The sequence below is a fragment of the Somniosus microcephalus genome, chromosome 15 (genome assembly GCF_052327205.1).
Source record: "Somniosus microcephalus isolate GS21.2 chromosome 15, FLI_Smic_1.0, whole genome shotgun sequence".
Classification (NCBI taxonomy): domain Eukaryota; kingdom Metazoa; phylum Chordata; class Chondrichthyes; order Squaliformes; family Somniosidae; genus Somniosus; species Somniosus microcephalus.
Genome location: NC_141001.1, coordinates 97,288,637 through 97,311,827, shown reverse-complemented (window position 1 = coordinate 97,311,827; position 23,191 = coordinate 97,288,637). Strand labels below are relative to the sequence as shown.

The 23,191-nt window shown below is 46.8% G+C and overlaps 1 protein-coding gene across 10 annotated transcripts in view; it reads left to right on the top strand.

Annotated features, from left to right (window-relative positions):
• Positions 1–23,191, top strand: part of ano5a (anoctamin 5a) — a 212,578-nt gene that overhangs the window by 145,463 nt on the left and 43,924 nt on the right. For all 10 annotated transcript variants that reach the window (XM_086008150.1, XM_086008149.1, XM_086008148.1 and 7 more), the window contains 2 exons: positions 16,013–16,081; positions 22,245–22,529. In XM_086008150.1, coding sequence (XP_085864276.1) covers positions 16,013–16,081; positions 22,245–22,529 — 354 coding nt within the window. The remainder of the gene's footprint in view (positions 1–16,012; positions 16,082–22,244; positions 22,530–23,191) is intronic.

The following is a 23,191-nucleotide window of genomic DNA, read 5'->3' as shown; positions in this document are numbered from 1 at the left end:
CTTCCCAAATGCGTCATGCCCCATGCACGAGAAGTTCAGCGAACCACAAGGCTTCTGTGAGCAGGGGAAGAAAGTTCACTGTGCATGTAAACTGCAACTTCTACTTCCGTATTTTCTCCTGGGTTGCTTGCGCCAGTGCCCAGGAGCTTAATCTTTCATTCCTGGAGATTCCAGGACAATACAGGAGGGTTGTCAACCCTGGTTATGGTGAGTGTTGCCGGGGGCCCCATATGTAACCGGGGCCCCTGGGCACAGGCCCCATAGGCCCGAGCGTTAATCCACCCTGTTGCCAGGCATATACGCGCACCTCTCCTGTGACACCAGACTACCAGTTGTACCCTGCTGCGCTCCACTCCATCATTAGAGGCCGATCTTTCAGTTACTGCATTCCTGCTCTTTGGGATTCTTTCTCAAGATCACCTTGCTTTGCTCCCTCAAATCCTTCTTTTTGACCACGCGGTCAGTCTCCCTCTGTAACTATCCTCCTTTTCATGCTTACTGTTCATCTGTCAGCCTTGTTAAGTTCTCTGAGCCTTGGGACGTCTTACTATGTTAAAGGTGCTATATAACTGCAAATTGCTGTTGTTGAGACATGTCCTTTTTAATGTCAGGAGAGTTTATGCAAATATCAGTTGTAGTAATCAGTAGTTGGTAAAATGAAGAGGGAAACTGGTACGCCCCGGGCTTAATATGATCTGTGGCTGATGCAAACAGTAGGAATTAACAGTTGTAAAGTATATGTTATCCTGTGGTCCTCGGATACCAATAATTATTGCAGCGGTTGGCCAAAAAATTACTTGACAAATGGTTTTAATCAGTCATGTGGAACACATCAGCGTGTTCTGGGATACCGCCACCTGGTGGCATTGTAACATTGTCTGCACAGACCTCCTGCTGCAGAGATGGTTGTGGTATTGTGAGAAAGAAAATGAGACGATCTTGAAATGAAAATTGGGTGAACAGTGTATACGGACGCAAGGGTTCTGGTTATACTCTTATTGGAGGAAGACACGACTTAAAGGTTCAAGACATTAAAGCAGCAAATGTCTGCTGAAATTTTAAAGTATAGGATGAGAGTAAGCACATTTTTTACGGAGCGAGTTGTTGTGATCTGGAATGCACAGCCTGAAAGGGTGGTGGAAGCAGATTCAATAGTAACTTTTGAACAGGAATTGGATAAATACCTGAAGGGGGAAAATTGCCGGGCTATGGGGAAAGAACAGGGGAGTGGGACTAATTGGATAGCTCTCTTTCAGAGAGCTGGTACAGGCACGATGGGCGGAATGGCCTCCTTCTGTGCTGTAAGATTCTATGATTCGAAGTTACAATCAAATGGCTGGGATGACATTATGTGGCTGATAATGTGCTGGTTGGCACTTGTAGCACTGATGCCTCCCTCCTTCTGTATTCAGTTCCTCTGGAAATGTACACAGTACTTTGTTTGCACTTCTCTCATCTTTTTTACTTTGACTGACTGACTGATACAATAAATGGAATACAAGGCTGCCCTGTAACTGCAGTTTAAACTGCATGATCTATGTGTAAATAGTGCTGATGAGCGGTGTCATGAATCTTATCATGACTCATGAAGTAACACTGGGCGGCCAGCTGGTGGCGCCGTCCAAGGAGTATAAATACTCGGGCGTGGGCCCAGCTTGCTCAGGATGTTTCTGTAACCAGGAACTAGTGATGTAACTGGAAATCTCATGGTTTTGAAACAGTTGATTAAAGCCTTGTTTTATACTCGAACCAAGCACTCGGTAATCTTTTTACATCAAGCGGCTTAATTTTCTAACATTGTTTGGGAAATTCTCTGACCGCTCCCAGGGTTTAGAGCTGTGAGGTGTCAGCTGAACAGCCCTACTGCATGTAACCATTCCAAGACCACACAGTCAGACCCTACAGCCCTCGGCAAACACTGACATTCTTGCAGATTCTGTGCTTTTAGAACAGAACTCCCTCTCCAGGCCAGAAATATATATTTTAAAAATATATAAATAATGTAAAATATTATAAATATAATACATATTTATTTTCTGCATTACAACAGTGACTACACTTCAAAAGTGCTTCATTGGCTGTACTGGGATGTCCAAAGGTCCTGAAAGACATTATATTTCTTTATCTCTATCTATATAATGCCAATATATTTATCAAATTTTTGAGGCGGTAACAAAGAGGGTCAATGAGGGTAACTCGTTTGATGTAGTCTACATGGATTTCAGCAAGGCTTTTGATAAGTTCCCACATGGCAGACTGGTCAGAAAAGTAAAAGCCTAAGGGATCCAAGGGAAAGGGGCAAGTTGGATCCAAAATTGGATCAGTGCCAGGAAGCAAAGGGTAATGGTTGATGGGTGTTTTTGTGACTGGAAGGCTGTTTCCAGTAGGGCTCAGTACTAGGTCCCTTGCTTGTTGTGGTATATATCAGTGATTTAGACTTCAATGAAGGGGGCATGATTAAGAAGTTTGCAGATGATGCAAAAATTGGCCGTGTGGTTGATTGTTAGGAAGAAAACTGTAGACTGCAGGAAGTTATCAATGGACTGGTCAGGTGGGCAGAAAAGTGGCAAATGGAATTCAATCCAGAGAAGTGTGAGGTAACGCTTTTGGGGAGGTCTAACAAGGCAAGGGAATACACAATAAATGGTAGGATACTGAGATGGTAGGATGCTTTAAACTAGTATGATGGGGGGAGGGATCAACAAGAAACATAACCAGCCTAAATATAAACAAAATAAGAAAAGACAGCATAGGAAAAAATAAGGTACGGGAGGACATTGATGGCAAAGGAATAAATAGAGTTATAGAACAGGAGTCTAAAAAGATGATTAAACATAGTGAGAGGAAATCCCATTAAAAATGAGTTAAACTGTCCGTACAGCAATGCACACAGTGTCTGTAATAAAACGGGAGTTGGAGGCAATCATGCGTTGGGAGGAACCAGACATGGGAGGGATTACTGAGACATGGCTACAGAAAAATCAGGACTGGGAATTAAACATTGCAGAGTATAACATATTTAGAAAAGATAGAGAGGGAAAACGGGGAGGTGGAGTAGCTGTACTTATTAGGGATAACATAATGGCAGTAGAAAAAAAGTGAAGCAGCTATCAGCAAGACAAAAATAGATTCCATATGGATAGAGATAAAAGATAATAAAGGATCAATCACACTAATAGGTGTACTCTACAGACCACCTAATAGTGGAAGGGAGATGGAGGAAGAAATATGCAGACAAATTAGGGAAATCAGTAAGAAACATAGAATAATCATCATGCAGGATTTCAACTACCCCAATATTAACTGGGCAGAAGAGGTAGGTAAAGGGGATAGGGGAATGGAGTTCCTATAATGTGTACAGGACTCCTTTCTAACCCAATATGTAAAAAGCCCAACAAGGGAGGATTCGCTATTGGATCTAGTTATGGGGAATGAACCAGAGCAGATAAGAGAAGTAAAAGTAGGGAACATATTGGCAATAGTGACCATAATATAATACGCATTAAGGTGATAATTGAGAAGGATATAAGTATGACGAAAACCAGGTTAATAGATTGGAGAAAAGCTGATTTTGAGAGGTTGAGAATAGAACTTGGGAATAAAATGGGCAACAATATTGGCAAACAACGATGTAGAACAGCAATGGGAAACATTTAAAACGGTGTTCAACAGAGTGCAGGAAAAATATATTCCACTAAAAGGAAAGAACAAACTAAACTCTAATGAGACTCCATGGATGAATAAAGCCATAAGGGAACAATTGAGGGTAAGGAAAGAGGCATACATTAAGTACATGGACAGCAGGGGAGTGCATGATAAGGGAGAATATGAAGAGATTAGGAGAGAAGGTAAAGAGGAACTATGAAATTAAATTATCAAGGAACATAAAACAAAATAGTCAAATATTTTACAGGCAGATCAATAAAAAAAAAAGGAAGGTTGGGATGGGAATAGGGCCATTAAGGGATGGCCAGGATAATACCACAGGTAACGATAGAGAGATGACAGAAATATTAAATAATTACTTTTTTCTTCAGTATTTACCAGGGAGAATAGAACAGGTGGACATGACATTGGATGATGAGATTAGTAATGAGATAAGTGCATTTAAAATAGAGGGGATATATTAAATAAACCAATCAAACTCAGAGGATGAAATCCCTGGATTGCATCCATGCATTTTAAAAGAATCAAGGGAAGAGAGAGCAGAGGCATTACTACACATATTTAATTATTCATTAGAAAAAGGTGTCGTGCCAGAAGACTGGCGGATAGCTAATGTAATACCGATATTCAAGAAGGGGGATAGAACATGTCCAGGGAATTGTAGACCAGGCAGCTTAACATCGGTGGTAGCAAAAATAATGGAATCCCTACTAAAGGAGAAAATAGAATAACATCTCGAAACCCAATTTATAATAATGAATAGTCAGCATGGATTTCAAAAGGGAAAGTCTTCCTTTACCAACCTCATTGAATTTTTTGAAGAGGTAACAGACAGAGTAGACAATGGTAATGCAGTAGATGTAATTTATCTAGATTTTCAAAAGGCCTTCGATAAGGGAGCCCATAATAGACTGATGAACAAGGGCAGAGAATGCAGAGTCAGGGGACAAGTAGCAGTACGGATAGCTAGCTGGCTTCAAGACAGAAAGCAGAGAGTAGGGGTAAAGGGTCGCTATTCACAGTGGCAGAAGGTGGGTAGTGGTGTTCGACAAGGATCAGTGCTGGGACCAGTGTTGTTCACAATTTACATTAACAATTTAGACTTTGGAATCAAAAACACAATTTCTAAATTTGCGGATGACACCAAATTTTGGGGGGGGGGGGGGATAGTCAATACTGAAGAGGACTGCAATAAATTACAGGAGGACATTAATAAACTTGCAGAATGGGCATATAATTGGCAAATGAAGTTCAACACATAAATGTGAGGTATTACATTTTGGTAGGGAGAATAGGGAGGTCACTTATTACTTGGAGGGTGCGAGTCTAGGCGGGGTAGAGGAACAAAGGGATCGCAGAGTACAAATATACAAATCACTAAAAGTTGTGTCACAGATTAGCAAGGCCATAAAAAATGCAAACCAAGCACTAGGGTTTATTTCTAAAGGGATAAAATTGAAAAGTAGTGAAGTTATGCTAAACCTGTATCGAACTTTGGTTAGACCACACTTGGAGTACTGCGTGCAGTTCTGGTCGCCATATTATAAAAAGGATATAGAGGCACTGGAGAGGGTGCAGGGAAGATTTACAAGGATGGTACCAGAGATGCGAGGGTATACATATCAGGAAAGGATGAACAGGCTGGGTCTCCTTTCTCTTGGGGGGGGGGGGGAAAAGAAGGCTGAGGGGTGACCTAATAGAGGTCTTTAAAATTATGAAAGGTTTTGATAGAGTGGGTACAGAGAGAATGTTTCTACTTGTGGGGAAGAGCATAATTAGAGGCCATCAATATAAGATAGTCACCTTGAAGAAACTTTACCCAAAGAGTGGTGAGAATGTGGAACTCGCTACCACAGGGAGTGGTTGAAGTGAATTGTATAAATGCATTTAAGCGGAGGCTACACAAGCATATGTGGGAGATGGGATAAAGGGATATGCTGATAGATTTAGATGAGGAAAGACTGGAGGAGGCTTGAGTGGAGCATAAACGCCGGCATGGACTGGTTGGGCTGAATGGCCTGTTTCTGTGCCGTATATCCTATGTAAGTGTAAAGGAAAGAGGGACCTTGGAGTGCATGTCCACAGATCCCTTAAGTTAGCAGGACAGGTAGATAAGGTGGTTAATAAGGCATACGGGATACGTTCCTTTATTAGCTGAGGCATAAATATAAGAGTAGAGAGGTTATGCTAGAACTGTATAAAACACTAGTTAGGCCACAGCTAGAGTACTGCGTACAGTTCTGGTCACCACATTACAGGAAAGATGTGATTGCACTAGAGAGGAGATTTACGAGGATGTTACCAGGACTGGCGAATTTTAGCTGTGAGGAAAGTTTGAATAGGCTGTGTTTGTTTTCTTTGGAGCAGAGGAGGCTGAGGGGAGACTTAATTGAGGTGTATAAAATTATGAGGGGCCTAGACAGAGTGGATAGGAAGGACCTATTTCCCTTGGCAGAGAGGTCAATAACCAGGGGGCAGAGATTTAAAGTAATTAGTGGAAGGATTAGAAGGGATTTGAGGAGAACTTTTTTTCACCCAGAGGGTGGTGGGGGTCTGGAACTCGTTGCCTAAATGGTGCTAGAGGTAGAAACTCTCATAGTATGGTTACTGCACAGAAGGAGGCCATTCGGCCCTTCGAGCCCGTGCAGTCTCTCTGCAAAAGCACTTCAGCTAGTACCACTCCCCTGCCCTTTCCCTGTAGCCCTGCAATTTTTTTTTCCTTCAGGTACTTATCCAATTCCCTTTTGAAAGCCACGATTGAATCTGCCTCCACCACCCTTTCAGGCAGTGAATTCCAGATCTTAACCACTCGCTGCGTAAAATAGTTTTTCCTCATGTCGCCTTTGGTTCTTCTGCCAATCACCTTTAAATCTGTGTCCTCTGGTTCTCGACCCTTCCGCCAATGGGAACAGTTTCTCTCTCTCTACTCTATCTAGACCCCTCATGATTTTGAGCACCTCTATCAAATCTCCTCTCAACCTTTTCTGCTCTAAGGAGAACAACCCCAGCTTCTCCAGTCTATCCATGTAACTGAAGTCCCTCATTCCTGGAAACATTTTTGTAAATTTTGTCTGCACCCTCTCTAAGGCCTTCACATCCTTCCTAAAGTGTGATGCCTCGAATTGGACACAATACTCTAGTTGAGGCCGAACCAGTGCTTTATAAATGTTCATCATAACTTCCTTGCTTTTGTACTTTATGCCTCTATTTATGAAGCCCAGGATCCCGTATGCTTTTTTAACCGCTCTCTCAACCTGCCCTGCCACCTTTAATATATATCAAGAAAGCAGTGGTTCTAGTACTGACCTCTGTGGATCACTACTGTATACCTTTCTCCAGCCCAAAAAACAATCATTCACCACTACTCTCTGTTTCCTGTCACTTAGCCAATTTCGTATCCATGCTGCTGCAGTCCCTTTTATTCCATGGGCTTAAACTTTGCTGGCAAGCCTATTATGTGGCACTTTATCAAATGCCTTTTGGAAGTCCATGTATGCCACATCAACCGCATTGCCCTCATCAACCCTCTCTGATACCTCATCAAAAAACTCAATCAAGTTAGTTAAACACATTTGCCTTTAACAAATCTATGATGGCTTTCCTTAATTAATCCATACTTGTCCAAGTAACTTACTTTTGTCCTGCATTATCGTTTCTAAAAGCTTCCCCACTACTGAGGCTAAACTGACTGGCCTGTAGTTGCTGGGTTTATCCTTACACCCACTCTGAACAAGGGTGTAACATTTGCAATTCTCCAGTCCTCTGGCATCAGCCCCGTATCCAATGATGATTGGAAGATAATGGCCAGTACCTCCGCAATTTCCACCTTTCCTTCCCTCAGCATTCTTGGATGCATCCCATCTGGTCCTGGTGACTTATCTACTTCAAGTACAGCCAACCTTTTTAGTACCTCCTCCATATCAATTTTTATCCCATCCAGTATCTCAACTACCTGCTCTTTCACTATGACTTTGGCAGCATCTTCTTCCTTGGTGAAGACAGATGCAAAGTACTCATTTAGTACCTCAGCCATGCCCTCTGCCTCCATGCATAGATCTCCATTTTGGTCCCGAATCGGCCCCACCCCTCTTACTACCCATTGACTATTGATATGCTTGTAGAAGACGTTTAGATTCCTTTTTATGTTAGCTGCCAATCTATTCTTGTACTCTCTCTTTGCCCCTCTTATTTCCTTTTTCACTTCCCCTCTGAACTTTCTATATTCAGCCTGGTTCTCGCTTGTATTCTCAACCTGACATCTGTCATACGCCCCCTTTTTCTGCTTCATCTTACTCTCTATCTCTTTCATCATCCAGGGAGCTCTGGTTTTGGTTGCCCTACCTTCCCCCCCTTTGTGGGGATGTACCTCGACTGTACCCGAACCATCTCCTCATTAAAGGCAGCCCATTGTTCGATTACAGTTTTGCCTGCCAATCTTTGATTCCCAGGCCAGATCCATTCTCAACCCACTGAAATTGGCTTTTCTTCAATTAAGTATTTTTACTCTTGCTACCTGTCCTTTTCCATAGCTAGTCTAAACCTTATGAAATACTTGGATATGCACTTGAAGTGCTTTAAGCTACAAGGCTATGGACCAAGGGCTGGCGAGTGGGATTAGGCTGGATAGCTCTTTTTTGGCCGGCACAGATATGATGGGCTGAATGGCTTCCTTCTGTACCGTAAATTTCTATGATTCTGTTACAATGTTATCTTCTCCACCACAGTGCCGTAGTATATCTGGGTTAACAAAGAAGGTAGTTCCCGTGGCAATCCACAGGTTGCCGCAATGGCAGACTATCTAACCAGTATCGTTGAAATGCCACATTCATTTTGCTGACTGAACTTGGAGCAGACGTCAACAATTTCCTAAAGTCAGCTCAGCAATAAACCAGCCATGTAAACCAGACGCTCTTTTTTTTGTTGTCATGAAATGATTGGGTGCTTGCTAAAGGTAGAGCTGTCAAGAGTTCACCTGTTACTTGTGAAGTGCATACCTCATTTAGATGCACTAATTGACCTTAAACTAGATGATTTTTTTTTTACTTTTGTGCCCACCATGCATCATTTCTCAGCCGAGAGAGGGACAGGTCTCTTTAATCTCAGGATTCTGCCCAAATTGTTGTAACATCATCCATTGGAAGGTATGGGTGGGTGTCCTGATTTGCTTGCTGTCTGAATTTACCTGCCCCTCCCTGTGGAGAAGAACAGCCTGCCCACTGGTTTGATGCTGGGCAACCGTGCATGGACGCACATCCCACACAGTCGCGCTGGTTGGTGGCATTCCAGTGCGCTGTGACACAACATCTTTGCTTACACTCTTCAGAAAACTGGCTACAGTTTTAGGAAGTACTTGGCTTTAAGATACTTCCTTCTGTTAAAGATTTGCCTTATGTTCTCACTTGCAGCCTTCCAAGCATATTGGAGATTGTACTGCTTGGGGCAGTCTGCAGTGTTCCCTCTTGAGTTTTTTTTTCGTGCGCGGTCCCTTTAAGTTTGCTGGGTGGTATCTTGCAGCGGCAACAACATGTGAGCGGCCTGCGAGGGACCTCCCGATTGTGTCGCGCCCGTGCATCTTAGGGGGAATGTTGGCTGCCTGGCTTCTCTTTTTTTTAAACTGCATGTAGTGACACCATAAGTCCCAGCCAGAATGGAGATGATTGGGTTATTCCCCTGTCAATCAGTGTGCTGTTTAAATAGACTGTTAGCTGAGTAAATAGACACTGTTTGCTGTAAGTCTTGACGCAAGTCCCGCCACACCTTCAACTCATTGACTGACACAGTGGTGTCAATACTCACTTCGATTTTTTTTTAACTGGAATGCGTTTTATTTACACAACATTTCTATTGTAAACGGTTTACTTCAGAAGAATGAGCTCGCTGGAGGAGTGAGTAGCACCGATACCAGGTCTGCTGTGCTTGATGGACTTGTAGGTGATGGAGAACTCTCTCTAATGGGCACTAATTTCAGACTTGATTTCGAACTGGTTAAAGGTTTTACCATTGTACACACAAACCGTCTCTGGGAGGATAATCATGTCACGAAGGGGAGTCTCATCAACCTCTGGCTTCTCCATGAGTGAAACTTCATTTTTCGCCTCGCGCAGCCCTTTTAGAAGCGACTGCTGTTGGTGGCCCAGACCTCTGTTCACATCCCTCCACATTTTGCTGTGCAGATTTCTGCTGTTCTGGTTACCGTTTTGCCGCAAGAATCTACAGTAGGTTGAAGCTGGCTGCAGGAGTCGGATAAAACAGCTGTCGACATCATACAGTACTGTAACCATGTATAAACCTGTCACTTGTGTGCTAATAAGAACATAAGAATTAGGAACAGGAGTAGGCTGTACAACCCTTCGAACCTGCTCTGCCATTCAGTAAGGTCATGGCTGATCTTCGACCTCAACTCCACTTTCCTGCCCGATCTCCATATCCCTTGATTCCCCTGGTGCCCAAAAATCTATCGCTCTCAGCCTTGAATATACTCAATGACTGAGCATCCACAGCCCTCTGGGGTAGAGAATTCCAAAGATACACCACCCTCTGAGTGAAGAAATTCCTCCTCATCTCAGTGTTAAATGGCCGCCCCCTTATCCTTAGACTATGCTCCCTAGTTCTAGACACTCCAGCCAGGGGAAACAACCTCTCAACATCTACTGTCAATCCCTGTTAAAATCTTATATATTTCAATGAGATCACCTCTCATTCTTCTAAACTCCAGAGAGTATAGGCCCACTCTACTCAATCTCTCATCATAGGACAACCCTCAATCAATCCAGTGAACCATTGCGGCACCATCTCTAAGGCAAGTGTATTCTTCCTTGGATCAGGAGACCAAAACAGTGCATGGTACACCAGGTGTGGTCTCGTCAAGGCCATGTACAATTGTAGTAAGATGTCCTTACTCTTGTACTCACTCCAATGAAAAAAAAAGAAAGACTTGCATTTATATAGCGCCTTTCACGACCACCGGACGCCTCAAAGTGCTTTACAGTCAATTAAGTACTTTTGAAGTGGAGTCACTGTTGTAATGTGGGAAATGCGGCAGCCAATTTGTGCACAGCAAGCTCCCACAAACAGCAATGTGAAAATGACGAGATAATCTGTTTTTCTTATGTGGATTGAGGGATAACTATTGGCCAGGACACCGGGGAGAACTCCCCTGCTCGTCTTTGAAATAGGGCCATGGGATCTTTTACGTCCACCTGAGAGAGCAGACGGGGCCTCGGTTTAACATCTCTTCCGAAAGATGGCACCTCCAACAGTGCAGCACTCCCTCAGTACTGCACTGGAGTGTCAGCCTAGCTATATGTGCTCAAGTCCCTGGAGTGGGACTTGAACCCACAACCTTCTGACTCGGAGGCGAGTGTGCTACCCACTGAGCCACTGCTGACAACATGCCATTTGCCTTCCTAATTGCTTGCTGTACCTGCATGTTAACTGTTTCCTGTACGAGGATACCTAAATCTCTCTCAATGTAATCCCAATAATGGGGTGGGTTGTCGTCTGTGTGCTGTCGTAAGTATTGGTTGCGGTGTGCAGACGTGCTCCCATCTGGAATGGTGTCTCGTCCACACTAGTTTGTGATACAGCTGTTGCGACAACTGTTCTTGTTGTTTGAGATGTGGCCGACCTGTCCTCCACTAGGATCGCCAACTCTGATTGGTCATGTTCTTGGTGGTTTTGTCACATGCCTGCCGCCTGCAACTGCCTCACCCAGTCAAACAGCCTTTTTACAACTAAGTGTTCCAAGAAAATGGGGAAAAAACACATCATTTTATATTAATGTCCCTATGATTTTTCTCCCAGTTTGCTCACAGCAGTGTCCAGGAGATTAACCTTTAATTCCTGGAAGGTTGGCTGCCCTACACTGCACACTGAATGTCTTACAGCACCAATAATAAATAATCCGTAGGGAAGAATTTCTTGGACAGCAGTGTTATTTGGCACTCGTGTTGTTTTTCGCCAGCCTTTGGGGAGAGTCTGGGGTAATTCAGGCAAAGTACTTTGCTCAAGCACTTCTCCTTTTTAAGGTGCAGTCCTTCTGCAGGGGAAGTATTTTAAAGCCAAATACTTCCTATCGTTTGATTCAAGTTATTGAAGCTTTTACTCGTACATTCGGTGTCATGACTGCCTTGCAGGCCTGTTGCTGAACTCACTCACTTACTGCCACTGCGTTGGTGGCGGCTCTGAAAGGTTTCAGAGAGTAGTTTGTGTTCAGTTTCTCCTCTTGTACCAGTTTTTTCCCCCCCTCCCTTTTTCTGAAGCGGTTGGCACGTCAGCTGTGGCTCAGTTGGTAGCACCCTCGCCTCTGAGTCAGAAGGTTGTGGGTTCAAGTCCCACTCCAGGGACTTGAGCACATAAAGCTAGGCTGACACTCCAGTGCAGTGCTGAGGGAGTGCTGCACTTCCGGAGGTGCCGTCTTTCGGATGAGACGTTAAACCGAGTCCCCGTCTGCTCTCTCAGGTGGACATAAAAGATCCCATGAAACTATTTCGAAGAAGAGCAGGGGAGTTATCCCTGGTATCCTGGCCAATATTTATCTCTCAATCCAAATCTCTTTTTAAAAAAAAAAAAACATTATCTGGTCATTATCACATTGCCGTTTGTGAGAGTTTGCTGTGTGCAAATTGGCTGCTGCGTTTTCTACATTACAACACTGACTACAGTGGCTGTAAAGCGCCTTGGGACGTCTGGTGGTCGTGAAAGCTGCTATATAATTGCAAGTTAGTTTCTTTCTTTCCTAGTTTCTTTCATTCCTCCTTTCATCCATCCCTGCAGAGACACTGTTTGAAAAGCAGCTTCACGTGTGAGTCATTTACAGGTTGTTCATCTACAAGGGGCATTGCAGCCAGACTTGATCCTGTCCTCTCCTAACTGTGTGCATGTTGAACATGGGTTGCTGGATAGCCAGTGGGGAATGGAATCATGGCTCATTTTCCCCTCCAAAACCCAGGACATTGAAGCCAATTCCAGCACCCTTTCTGCCACCCCAGTTGAGATGACGTAACCCTATACAGAGTGAACCTCCGTGATCAGTAATGGCTCATATACTCAGTGGAGAGGCATGTGCCTGTTTCTGGTTTTTATTCCAGGATAAATTAATTACTGGTTAAGTACTAAGTTAAGGAATTGACATACACAGGGTTCACCCTATGGAAAGAGAAACCGTACCAATCTCTGTATTTGAGACCAGCTGCTCAGTTTATCCGCGATGTTCATTGAATCTGTTTCTCCACCTGCTGTAAGTGACCCAGACTCCACAGGGGCGTGGCGCCGGAATCAAGTTGCCATTTCTCCAGAAGGGTAGGCGGTTCATTAAAACCAAGTATTTTCAAGTTAGAAGTACATGCTTTCAGAGTACCTTACCTTCCATAAATAAGCTACTGAAGATGGCAGTTTCTATACAGTTGGCACCACCGATGCTTTATAATGTGAAACAACACAACAAATGAAACATTTTGTCAAGTCACCTAAAGCAGTTCCTGTTGTGAGGAAAGCAGTATTGTGACAGAAACCAGCAGTAAAGTGCCACCTATTGGCAGATAAAGAATAACTTAGCTGATGTGCATTTCTCAGCGAAGGGTCAAGATTTTCTGTCTGGCATTTATTTTAAACTGGCTAACACCTGCATTTAAACAAAAAACAGAGAGAAGTTTAGTGCAGGCACGTTAAGCCTTGGTATTTACTGGGTGTGTGATTCAACACTTCAACTTTACTGACCCGTCAAATATAGATATTTCAATCCTGTTCCTCATAATCAAGAATTTTCTTGTTTAATGCCCATGTTGAGTTAAACAAGGAAAGGATGGCAGCTAATGAGCTTGTTTTAATGGTTTGATTGTGAGATTGCTCGCTTGATGGGCTCTGAGCTGTGCACCACCAAAAGAAGGGTAATTGTTATAGAATCTTATAGCAAAGAAGGAGGCCATTCAGCCCATCATGCCTGTGCCAGCTCTTTGAAAGAGCTACCCAATTAGTCCCACTCCCCGGCTGTTTCTCCATAGCCCTGCATTATTTTCTTCCTTTTCAAGTATATATCCAATTTGCTTTTGAAAGTTACTGTCTGCTTCCAACACCCTTTCACCCTTTCATGATGTGGAGATGCCGGTGTTGGACTGGGGTGGACAAATGTAAGAAGTCACACAACACCAGGTTATAGCCCAACAGCTTTATTTGAAATCACAAGCTTTCGGAGCGCTGCTCCTTCATCAGGTGAAGTGAAGAGTTGCATATAGGCACAGCATATATAGTCAGAGAATACTGCCAGATGGTTACAGGTAATCTCTCTAACTGCCCTTTCACACCTCGGCAGAGAGATAATCACAGCAATCAAAGGTGTGAATGGTGTCCAAATAGGTTAGTCAGGAAAACATTACATCAAAGAACAATGAGGTGGGGTCACAAGGGGTCAAATGTTGCAGATGCTGGGGTCTGTATGAAAAACAAAAAACAAACAAAACACTTTTTTTGCTGGAAATCACAGTAGGTCCAGCCGCATCTGTGTAGAGAGAACAAGCCAACGACGACTCGAGTCTGGATGACTCTGCGTCAGGTGGAGTTACATGTGGCATGACATGAACCCAAGATCCCGGTTGAGGCCGTCCTCATGAGTGCGGAACTTGGCTATCAGTTCCTGCTCGATGATTTTGCGTTGTCGTGTGTCTCGAAGGCCGCCGTGGAGAATGCTTACCCGAAGATCGGAAGCTGAATGTCCTTGACTGCTGAAGTGTTCCCTGACTGGGAGGGAACACTCCTGCCTCAGCCTCCGATCTTCGGGTAACTTGCTGTGTTTTATATTTAAAAAAATCTCCTCAGGTCCCCACCCCTCTGGTTCTTTTGCAAATGATCTTAAATCTGTATCCTCTGATAACCGACCCGCCTGCCAGTGGGAATAATTTCTCCTTATCTACTCTATCAAAGCCCTTCATAATTTTGAGCCCCTCTATTAAATCTCCCTTTAACCTTCACTGCTCCAAGGAGAACAATCCCAGTTTCTCTTGTCTCTCCACATAACTGAAGTCCCACATCCCTGGTTATCATTCTGGTAAATCTCCTCTGCACACTCTCCAAGACCTTGTCATCCTAATTGTAACTGTCAACAGCATTGATGCATGCTTGTTTCCATTGTGCCTTTATGCCACCTATATACTGCAGCACTACATCCAATGTTATAACTGCGCTGGCTCCCTTGCTGTTGAGGACTACATGGTAGGGTGTAGCAAAACTGGAGCAGCTGTGCATGTGCAAAATGAATTGTTGCAACCTCTCTTAAGCAATACCTCGGAACCGAGGATGACTTGCTTCCACATTAAACATGAGTTCTCAGGTGACTGATGAGTCCAATGCGGGACCTACAGTCTCTGTCACAGGTGGGGCAGATGGTGGTTGAAGGGGCGGGTGGGTGGGGTACTTGGGTTGACGTGCGCTCCTTCCGCTGTTTGCACTTGGCTTCCGCTTGCTCCCGGCGAAGAGACTCGAGGTGTTCGGCGCCATCCCGGATGCTTCTCCTCCATTTTGTGCGGTCTTGGGCCAGGGATTCCCAGGTGTCAGTAGGGATGTTGCACTTTTTCAAGGAGGCTTTGAGGGTGTCCTTGAAGTGTTTCCTCTGCCCACCTGGGGCTCTCTTGCCATGTTGGAGCTCCGAGTAGAGCGCTTGTTGCAACAAAGTTATGTTTGCAACGTTTGCCCTTCTGGTTCCAGATCTTCTATGTTGCCTGGAAGGTCAGACATGACAGCGAGGTCGAAGAGTCATTGCTTGGCCCACTGGCAGCCAAAATCAATATACCCAGTGCTGCGGGCGATTGGCATTTTCAAACCAGACGCACAAAGTGACACTACTTCTGGAGAAGCGTGTCACCAGCAGCAAGGGTTGCCTCTGACAGATCACTCGCCACGTAACTTTGTATGGTACAGGAAACTTTGGTTTATCCGGAGGGTTAACTGTCCGGAATGCTCGAGCCACCGGCAAAAATCGGGAGCCGTTTCGTTAGGTTTTTTTTCTTTTCATTGCTTTTTTTTCACCAGTCAGGCTCTGCAAGGTCTCGCTGAAGCTACAGAGATGCTTGCAAGGTACGGCCGATTGTTTAGAAGCTGTAACAGGGTTTGTTGCCAGATACGGAGCTCAAAATCTCCGTATGTTTCAACATTAGCGCTGGTTTGTCCGGCAGTTTTGATGGGACGGCAACAGCTCGGTGCCGGATAGCAGAAAGTTTCCTGTAGTTTGATTTGTGAGAGATGTGTGTCGGATAGGCAACCTTTTCAAAAGTGTTTACAACTCCAGCTCCTTTGCTGAGGGTATCGGTGATTAATGCTCTGTGTTTTTAAAAAAAAAAAAAAATTTTTTTTTCAGGAAAGAAGAAAAGATTTTGAAGCAAATCTGCTGAAGACAGGCCTTGAACTGGAAACTGAAAGTAAAGAGGTGAGTGAAGATCACTTTTATTCCATCGCCCCGCTACCAACGCCTGTGCCTTCAGCCATCTAGGCCATGGGCTCAGGAATTCCCTCCCCAAACCTCTCTGCCTCTCCACCTCTCCCTCCTTTAAAACGCTGCTTAAAAGCTACCCCTTTGACCGAGCATTTGGCCACCTGTCTCCTTTGTTAGCTCAGTCATTTTTTGTCCGATTACGCCCCCATGAAGCACTGTGGAACGTCTTACTACAATAAAGGTGCTATATAAATGCCAGTCATGACCGTTGTTCACTACTTGTAGCAAAATCATAAACGTGTAGAAAAAACACTTTGGCTGGGAATGTCCTCGGAGCTGCTGCTGCTCCACCGGAAGTGACTACACCGGAGGTGACTACACCGGAAGTGCGCCGGAATCCCCACTGAAGCACGTGAATGGGGTTTCCGCCGTATTTCTGGCACAATGGGGCAGTTTATGATTTGTGAATGGAGGAAACCTTGGTCCCTGGCTCCTTGAACACAGTGTGGGACATGGGATGGGACGTGCTGTAATAGCTGTAGTTTTAAAATGCAGGGGGAGTGTAGTTCAGTGAGGTTGGGTTCTTTTAAATTTTACTCTTGCCTGAATTACATCTAACCTGCTGATATTTGATTTGGTCTGCTGAGTTCATGTCGGGTGTATGTGGCCAAGATTGTTTTGAGCAGATGAAATCCAGGAGGAGGAGGTAGGGGAACTGTTAGTGTCGGAAAGTTGATTAGGAAGCCTGAGTTTTGAATCCCGGGGGTGTGTGCCTGAATGATGAGACCCGAGGCACCTCCGATATTGCCCCCGTGCCTCATTTCCATTGAGCCGGCGAGCTGCAGAGAGCAACAGGCCAATAGGCGGCAAAGCTAGAACGTGATATACCTATCAATTCATCCAATGAAAAGCGACGAGTTAAGAAAGTAACTATAGGTTTTTATTGGCTAAATAACAGAGCCCACCCTCGTGGGTGATCGGATACAACAAAGAGGAATGCCAGCCAGTCGACTACCTTTATACCTGGGCAGGTAGGTGGAGTCATGGGCGGAGTCAGCAGTGGTCAGCCCAGGTATAGCAGCGTGACGAGGCGACCTCGTATAGTGATACAACAGTGTGAACAGTGATAACCATAGAGTAACGATATAACAGTGATAACTATAGTGTAACAATAGTGAACGATAAAAGTGGTTTACCACATTCACCCCTTGTTTAGATTTGAGTCCGGCGGGGTGAAGTGTACTACCAGTTCTGGTATGTCAGTCTGTCCGGTGGCCTCGTAAGCCTTTCTGATCGTCGCAGCGGCGGTGTTGCATTATCCGGTGTTAATGCTGGTGTCTGCGTGGTCGGCGAAGGCTCGTGGGGTTCCAGCATGCCGTCTACCTGGTCTGGAATTGGGGGGGTGGTGGGGGGGGGGTGAAGGTGGTGTCTCCGGAGTGCCCGAGGGTGCGAGGTCTCGTAAGGAGACTGTGTCCTCCCGCCCGTCTGGGTATGCCACATAGGCGTACTGGGGGTTGGCGTGCAGGAGGTCCACCCTCGCGACCAGGGGGTCCGTTTTATGGGCCCTCACGTGCTTTCGCAGCAAGACGGGCCCCGGAGAGGTCAGCCAGTTTGGTAGCGTGGTTCCCGTAGTCGACTTCCTGGGGAAAGCAAACATTCGTTCATGGGGGGTGGCGTTGATGGCAGTGCAAAGTAGTGACCGGGTGGAATGCAGCGCTGCCGGGAGGACTTCCTGCCAGCGGGAGGTTGGGAGGCCCTTAGACTTTAAGGCTAAGAGGACGGCCTTCCATACCGTCGCGTTCTCTCTTTCTACCTGGCCGTTCCCTCGGGGGTTGTAGCTGGTGGTCCTGCTTGCAGCAATACCTCTCGCTAGTAGGAACTGACGGAGTTCCTCGCTCATGAAGGAGGAGCCCCGGTCACTATGTATATAGTTTGGGAACCCGAACAAGGCGAAGAGGTCGTTCAGGCATTTAATGACCGTGGTACTGGTCATGTCTGGGCAGGGGAAGGCAAAGGGGAAACGGGAGTACTCATCAACAGTGTTGAGGGAGTACACATTACGGTCAGAGGACGGGAGTGGCCCCTTAAAATCGATGCTCAAGCGCTCGAAGGGGCGGGTGGCCTTGATCAGGCTTGCTCTGTCCGGCCTAAAGAAGTGCGGTTTGCACTCGGCACAGGTCTGGCAGTTCCTGGTCATGGTCCTGACCTCCTCGATGGAGTAGGGCAGGTTGCGGGCCTTAATGAAGTGGTAAAGTCTGGTGACCCCGGGGTGGCAGAGGTCGTTGTGGAGGGTCTGAAGTCTATCACTTTGCGCGCTGGCGCATGTAATTCGTGACAGAGCATCGGGGGGTTCGTTCAGCTTACCTGGCCGGTACAAGATATCATAATCGTAGGTGGAGAGCTCGATTCTCCACCTCAAGATCTTGTCATTCTTGATTTTGCCCCTCAGCTTGTTATTAAACATAAAAGTGACCGAACGTTGGTCGGTAAGGAGGGTAAATCGTTTGCCTGCCAGGTAGTGCCTCCAGCGTCGTACCGCCTCCACAATCGTCTGGGCCTCCTTCTCGACCGACGAGTGTCGGATCTCAGGGCCCTGTAGGGTCCTTGAGAAGAAGGCCACCGGTCTCCCCTCCTGGTTAAGGGTGGCGGCTAGGGCGAAGTCGGATGCATCGCTCTCGACTTGGAAGGGGATGGACTCATCCACTGCGTGCATAGTGGCCTTGGCAATGTCTCCCTTAATGAGGGAGAAGGCTGCGCACGCTTCCTCCGTAAGGGGGAAGGATGTGGACTTCATGAGGGGTCTGGCTTTGTCCGCATAATTGGGCACCCATTGGGCATAGTAGGCGAAGAGCCCCAGGGTTCTCTTCAGTGCCTTTGGACAGTGGGGGAGGGGTAGCTCCATGAGGGGGCGCATTCTTTCGGGGTCGGGGCCGATGACTCCGTTCTCTACTACACAGCCGAGGATGGCAAGGCGCGAGGTGTTAAACACACATTTATCCTTATTGTAGGTGAGGTTCAGCCGTTGGGCCATACGGAGGAATCTCTCCAGATTAACATCGTGGTCCTGCCGGTCGCGGCCGCAGATGGTGACGTTATCTAGATAGGGGAACGTGGCGTGCAGCCCGTTCTGGTCAACCACCCGGTCCATCTCCCTTTGGAAGACCGAAACCCCGTTGGTGACGCCGAAGGGAACCCTAAGGAAGTGGTAGAGGCGGCCGTTCGCCTCGAAGGCTGTATACTGGCGGTCCTCAGGGCGGATAGGGAGTTGGTGATAGGCCGACTTAAGGTCGATGGTGGAGAATACCCGGTACTGCGCAATCTGATTGACCATATCAGATATGCGGGGAAGGGGGTATGCGTCCAGCTGGGTGTACCTGTTTATGGTCTGGCTGTAGTCGATGACCAGGCGGTTTTTATTGCCGGTCTTAACGACCACGACCTGGGCACGCCAGGGGCTGGTGCTCCCCTCGATGATGCCCTCCTTCAGGAGACGCTGCACCTCCGAGCTAATGAAAGCTCTGTCCCCGGCGCTGTACCGCCTGCTCTTGGTAGCGACGGGTTTGCAGTCGGGGGTGAGGTTAGCGAACAGGGAAGGTGGCGGGACCTTGAGGGTGGATAGGCCGCAGGTGTTACGCGGTGGGCGGTTTAAAATCTGCTGGTTGTCGACTGTGAGTGGGGGGAGGGGTCCGCCGTATGCTAGCGTGACGCTTTGGAGGTGGGATTGGAAGTCTAGGCCTAGTAGGACGGCAGCGCATAGCTGGGGCAGGACGAGGAGTTTAAAATTTTTATACTCCGTACCCTTAACCGACAGGGTCACAACACAGTAGCCGCTGATGTCTGTGGCGTGTGACCTCGATGCCATCGAGATCCGGTTGCGCGTTGTCAGGACAGGGAGGGAGTAGTGGCTCACCGTGTCTGGGTGGATGAAGCTCTCCGTGTTTCCGCTGTCGAACAGGCAGGTCGTGGCGTGGCCGTTTACTTTGATGTCCATCATCGACTTGGACAGGTGATGCGGGCGGGCCTGGTCCAGTGTGACGGAGGCTAGTGTATAGCTGAGCGAGTTGTTGTAGTCTGCGGTTGAGGCGGTAGTCGGGTCTAGAGGCACGGTGGCGGTCGGGCGTGGTGGGTAAAATGGCGTCTCCCACGAGGTTGGACAAAATGGCGGAGAAGATGGCTGCCCCCATAACTCACATGAGGCACTGCTGGTGTCGGTTGCCTGTATCAAAGATGGCCGCCCCATGACTCACATGTGGGGATGCTGGCCTCTGTTGCCTTGAAGGAAGATGGCCGCCCCCACAGCTCGCATGAGGCACTGCTGGCCTCTGATGATCCACCTCTGCAGGCCTTAGCGAAGTGGCCTTTCTTCATGCAGTTAGAGCAGGTAGAGTTCCTGGCTGGGCAGCGCGACCTCGGGTGTTTTGCCTGGCCGCAGAAGAAGCAGCCGGCGGCCCGATCGCGGGGGTCCGATGTCGGAGCCGGTACCGGGGGTGGCGGTCTCGATCGGGTCCGGGACGCCAACGCTGAGGTAGGTCCCAGGGGGGTTGCTGCGGGGGGTGTCGGGGTCGGTCCCAAGTCCCAGGGTCGCGAGTTACAGTACCTTGAGTATGCCTCGAGGTCCCGATGGGCCACCTCGAGAGAGAGAGAGCGAGGGCTGCAGCTTTGTCCAGGTCGAGGTCCCTTGCTTCCAGTAGTCTTTGCCGTGAGTAGTCGGACCGCAGGCCTTTCACGAAGGCATCGCGGACATTGTCTTCAGTATTTTCTGCCGCCGTTACCGCTTTAAAGTTAGTCTCTGCCGAGTGCTTGTAGCACCCGTAAAAATTCCTCCACGGGCTCTCCTGGCTGTTGCGGGCGGGACCTCAGGAGGTGTCTGGCATACATGGAATTTACCGGGGTTTGGTACTGTCTTTTCAGCCGGTTGATGGCGTCCTCGTATGTTTTAAGGTCCCGGATGAGTGCGAATACTTTAGGGCTCACTTGGGCGTTCAGAACTCTTAGCATGGATTTCTGAGGCACGCCGGATTCTCCCAGGTAGGCTTCGAAGCAGCTCAGCCAGTGTTCGAAGTCGAGGGCTGAGTTTGCTGCCTGTGGGTTTAGATCCAGGTACGGTGGTCTGAGGGCTCGCAGCCAGGCCGGCTGCTGTGGCTGTTGTAGCTGGACGTCTGGCTGGTCGTTTGACTGCTCAGGTGTCGACATTTTAAAATTTAGCCAATAAAATTGATATACTTATCAATTCATCCAATGAAAAGCGACAAGTTAAGAAAGTAACTATAGGTTTTTATTGGCTAAATAACAGAGCCCACCCTCGTGGGTGATCGGATACAACAAAGAGGAATGCCAGCCAGTCGACTACCTTTATACCTGGGCAGGTAGGTGGAGTCATGGGCGGAGTCAGCAGTGGTCAGCCCAGGTATAGCAGCGTGACAAGAGGCGACCTCGTATAGTGATACAACAGTGTGAACAGTGATAACCATAGAGTAACGATATAACAGTGATAACTATAGTGTAACGATAGTGAACGATAAAAGTGGTTTACCACAGAACGAAGATAGGGACTTGAGATAAGTTAGGAAGTGGGGTGACTGGGAAGTGGGGTAATCGTGTCGGGAGGTAGCGGTGGCCGTGGGGGAGCGCCGGCTCCCATTCTGGCAAACCAAACGTGCAGCGAGGGCCTCAAACAAGCATTATTTGTATATGCAAAAGACGTATCGTCTGTTTCAGGCGTGGGCGCTTCACACCGACTTTTTGGACTTTACCAATATTGCGGGTGCGGTGCACTTCTGGCTGGCTAGTAATGAGCTGGCGCTTCTTGACTGCTATGTTGGAGGCTTAGAATGCCGTTTAGCATCCGAAAACCTTGCACTGCGCAGCCGAATTTCTAGGTCTCAGTCCCCAGGCTTCCCCTAGATGATAGAATGCAGCCATCTGCTCTGAATTACATGTGTAAGGAACAGAAAATTGACACAGTAAGCATGACATAGGAATAGCAGTAGGTCATTCAGGCCCTTGAGCCCGTTCCACCATAGATCAATGAAGCTGTCTCCATTCTGGACACTCATCTTTTTGATTGATAATACTGTAATAGTTTTGGGAGCAGAGGGGTATAAAATGTATCTGCAGTTTGATGATGCAAACTAAGACGAGACATATATATTTCTAGGATTCAGATGATCTTAAAACTTACTATACGAAGATCCACGCTCCTTGGGATGTCCTGGCCACATACGCAGAGGTTATGCACATTAAAGTGCCTATTAAAGCAAATGATATTCCACAAGCAAGGGAGAACCCATTTGACTGGCTCCTGCAGCCATTTCGTCTGAATGCAGCAATATTAAACCCGGAACCAGATTACTTTACAGCACCTTTCAGTAAACAGCGTCAGGAGCTCTTCTTCATCGATAATCCAGAGACTTTCTTCTCGCCTTCCACCCGCAACAGAATTGTAAGTACGACCATGTTAAATGCTTTGCTATTACATACGGACATCAGATAGACCGTGGCACATTTTGAGCGTTATTTAGCATTCCAACATTTCCAAGGACATGACTTTGCTTCTGGTTCAGTAAGCCTCTGTGTTATACTGATTTGTTCTAGTTACACAAAGCAAAACACAACATCTGTGGAGAGTCAGAGGGTGTAAGACCAGAAGCGTTGACTTCTGTTTCTCCACAGGTACCACCTGACCTCTGAATATTTCCAGCTTTTTTTTTTACAGCTTGCTTGCATTCTGCAATAAAGTGCTTTATAAATACAGATTGATTATTTGCACGTTCCTCCACCCCCACCCCCTTTACACCTGCACCACGTTCTCTCACCTCCGCTCCTTCCCCCCCCCCCCCCCCCCCCAAAGACCGCAGCAGTTCAAGAAGGCAACTCGCTACCTCCCTCTCAAGGGCAACTAGGGATGGACAATAAATAAATGAATTTTAAAAGATGAGAGCATATTCTGTGTTGGTCCTACAACATGCATAACATTACATGTATATTTGCCAGACTCGACTATTCCAATGTTCACCTGGCCAGCCTCCCATCGTCCACCCTCGACGAACTTGAGCTCATCCAAAACTCTGCTGCACGTATCCCAAGACGCAAGTCCTGCTCACC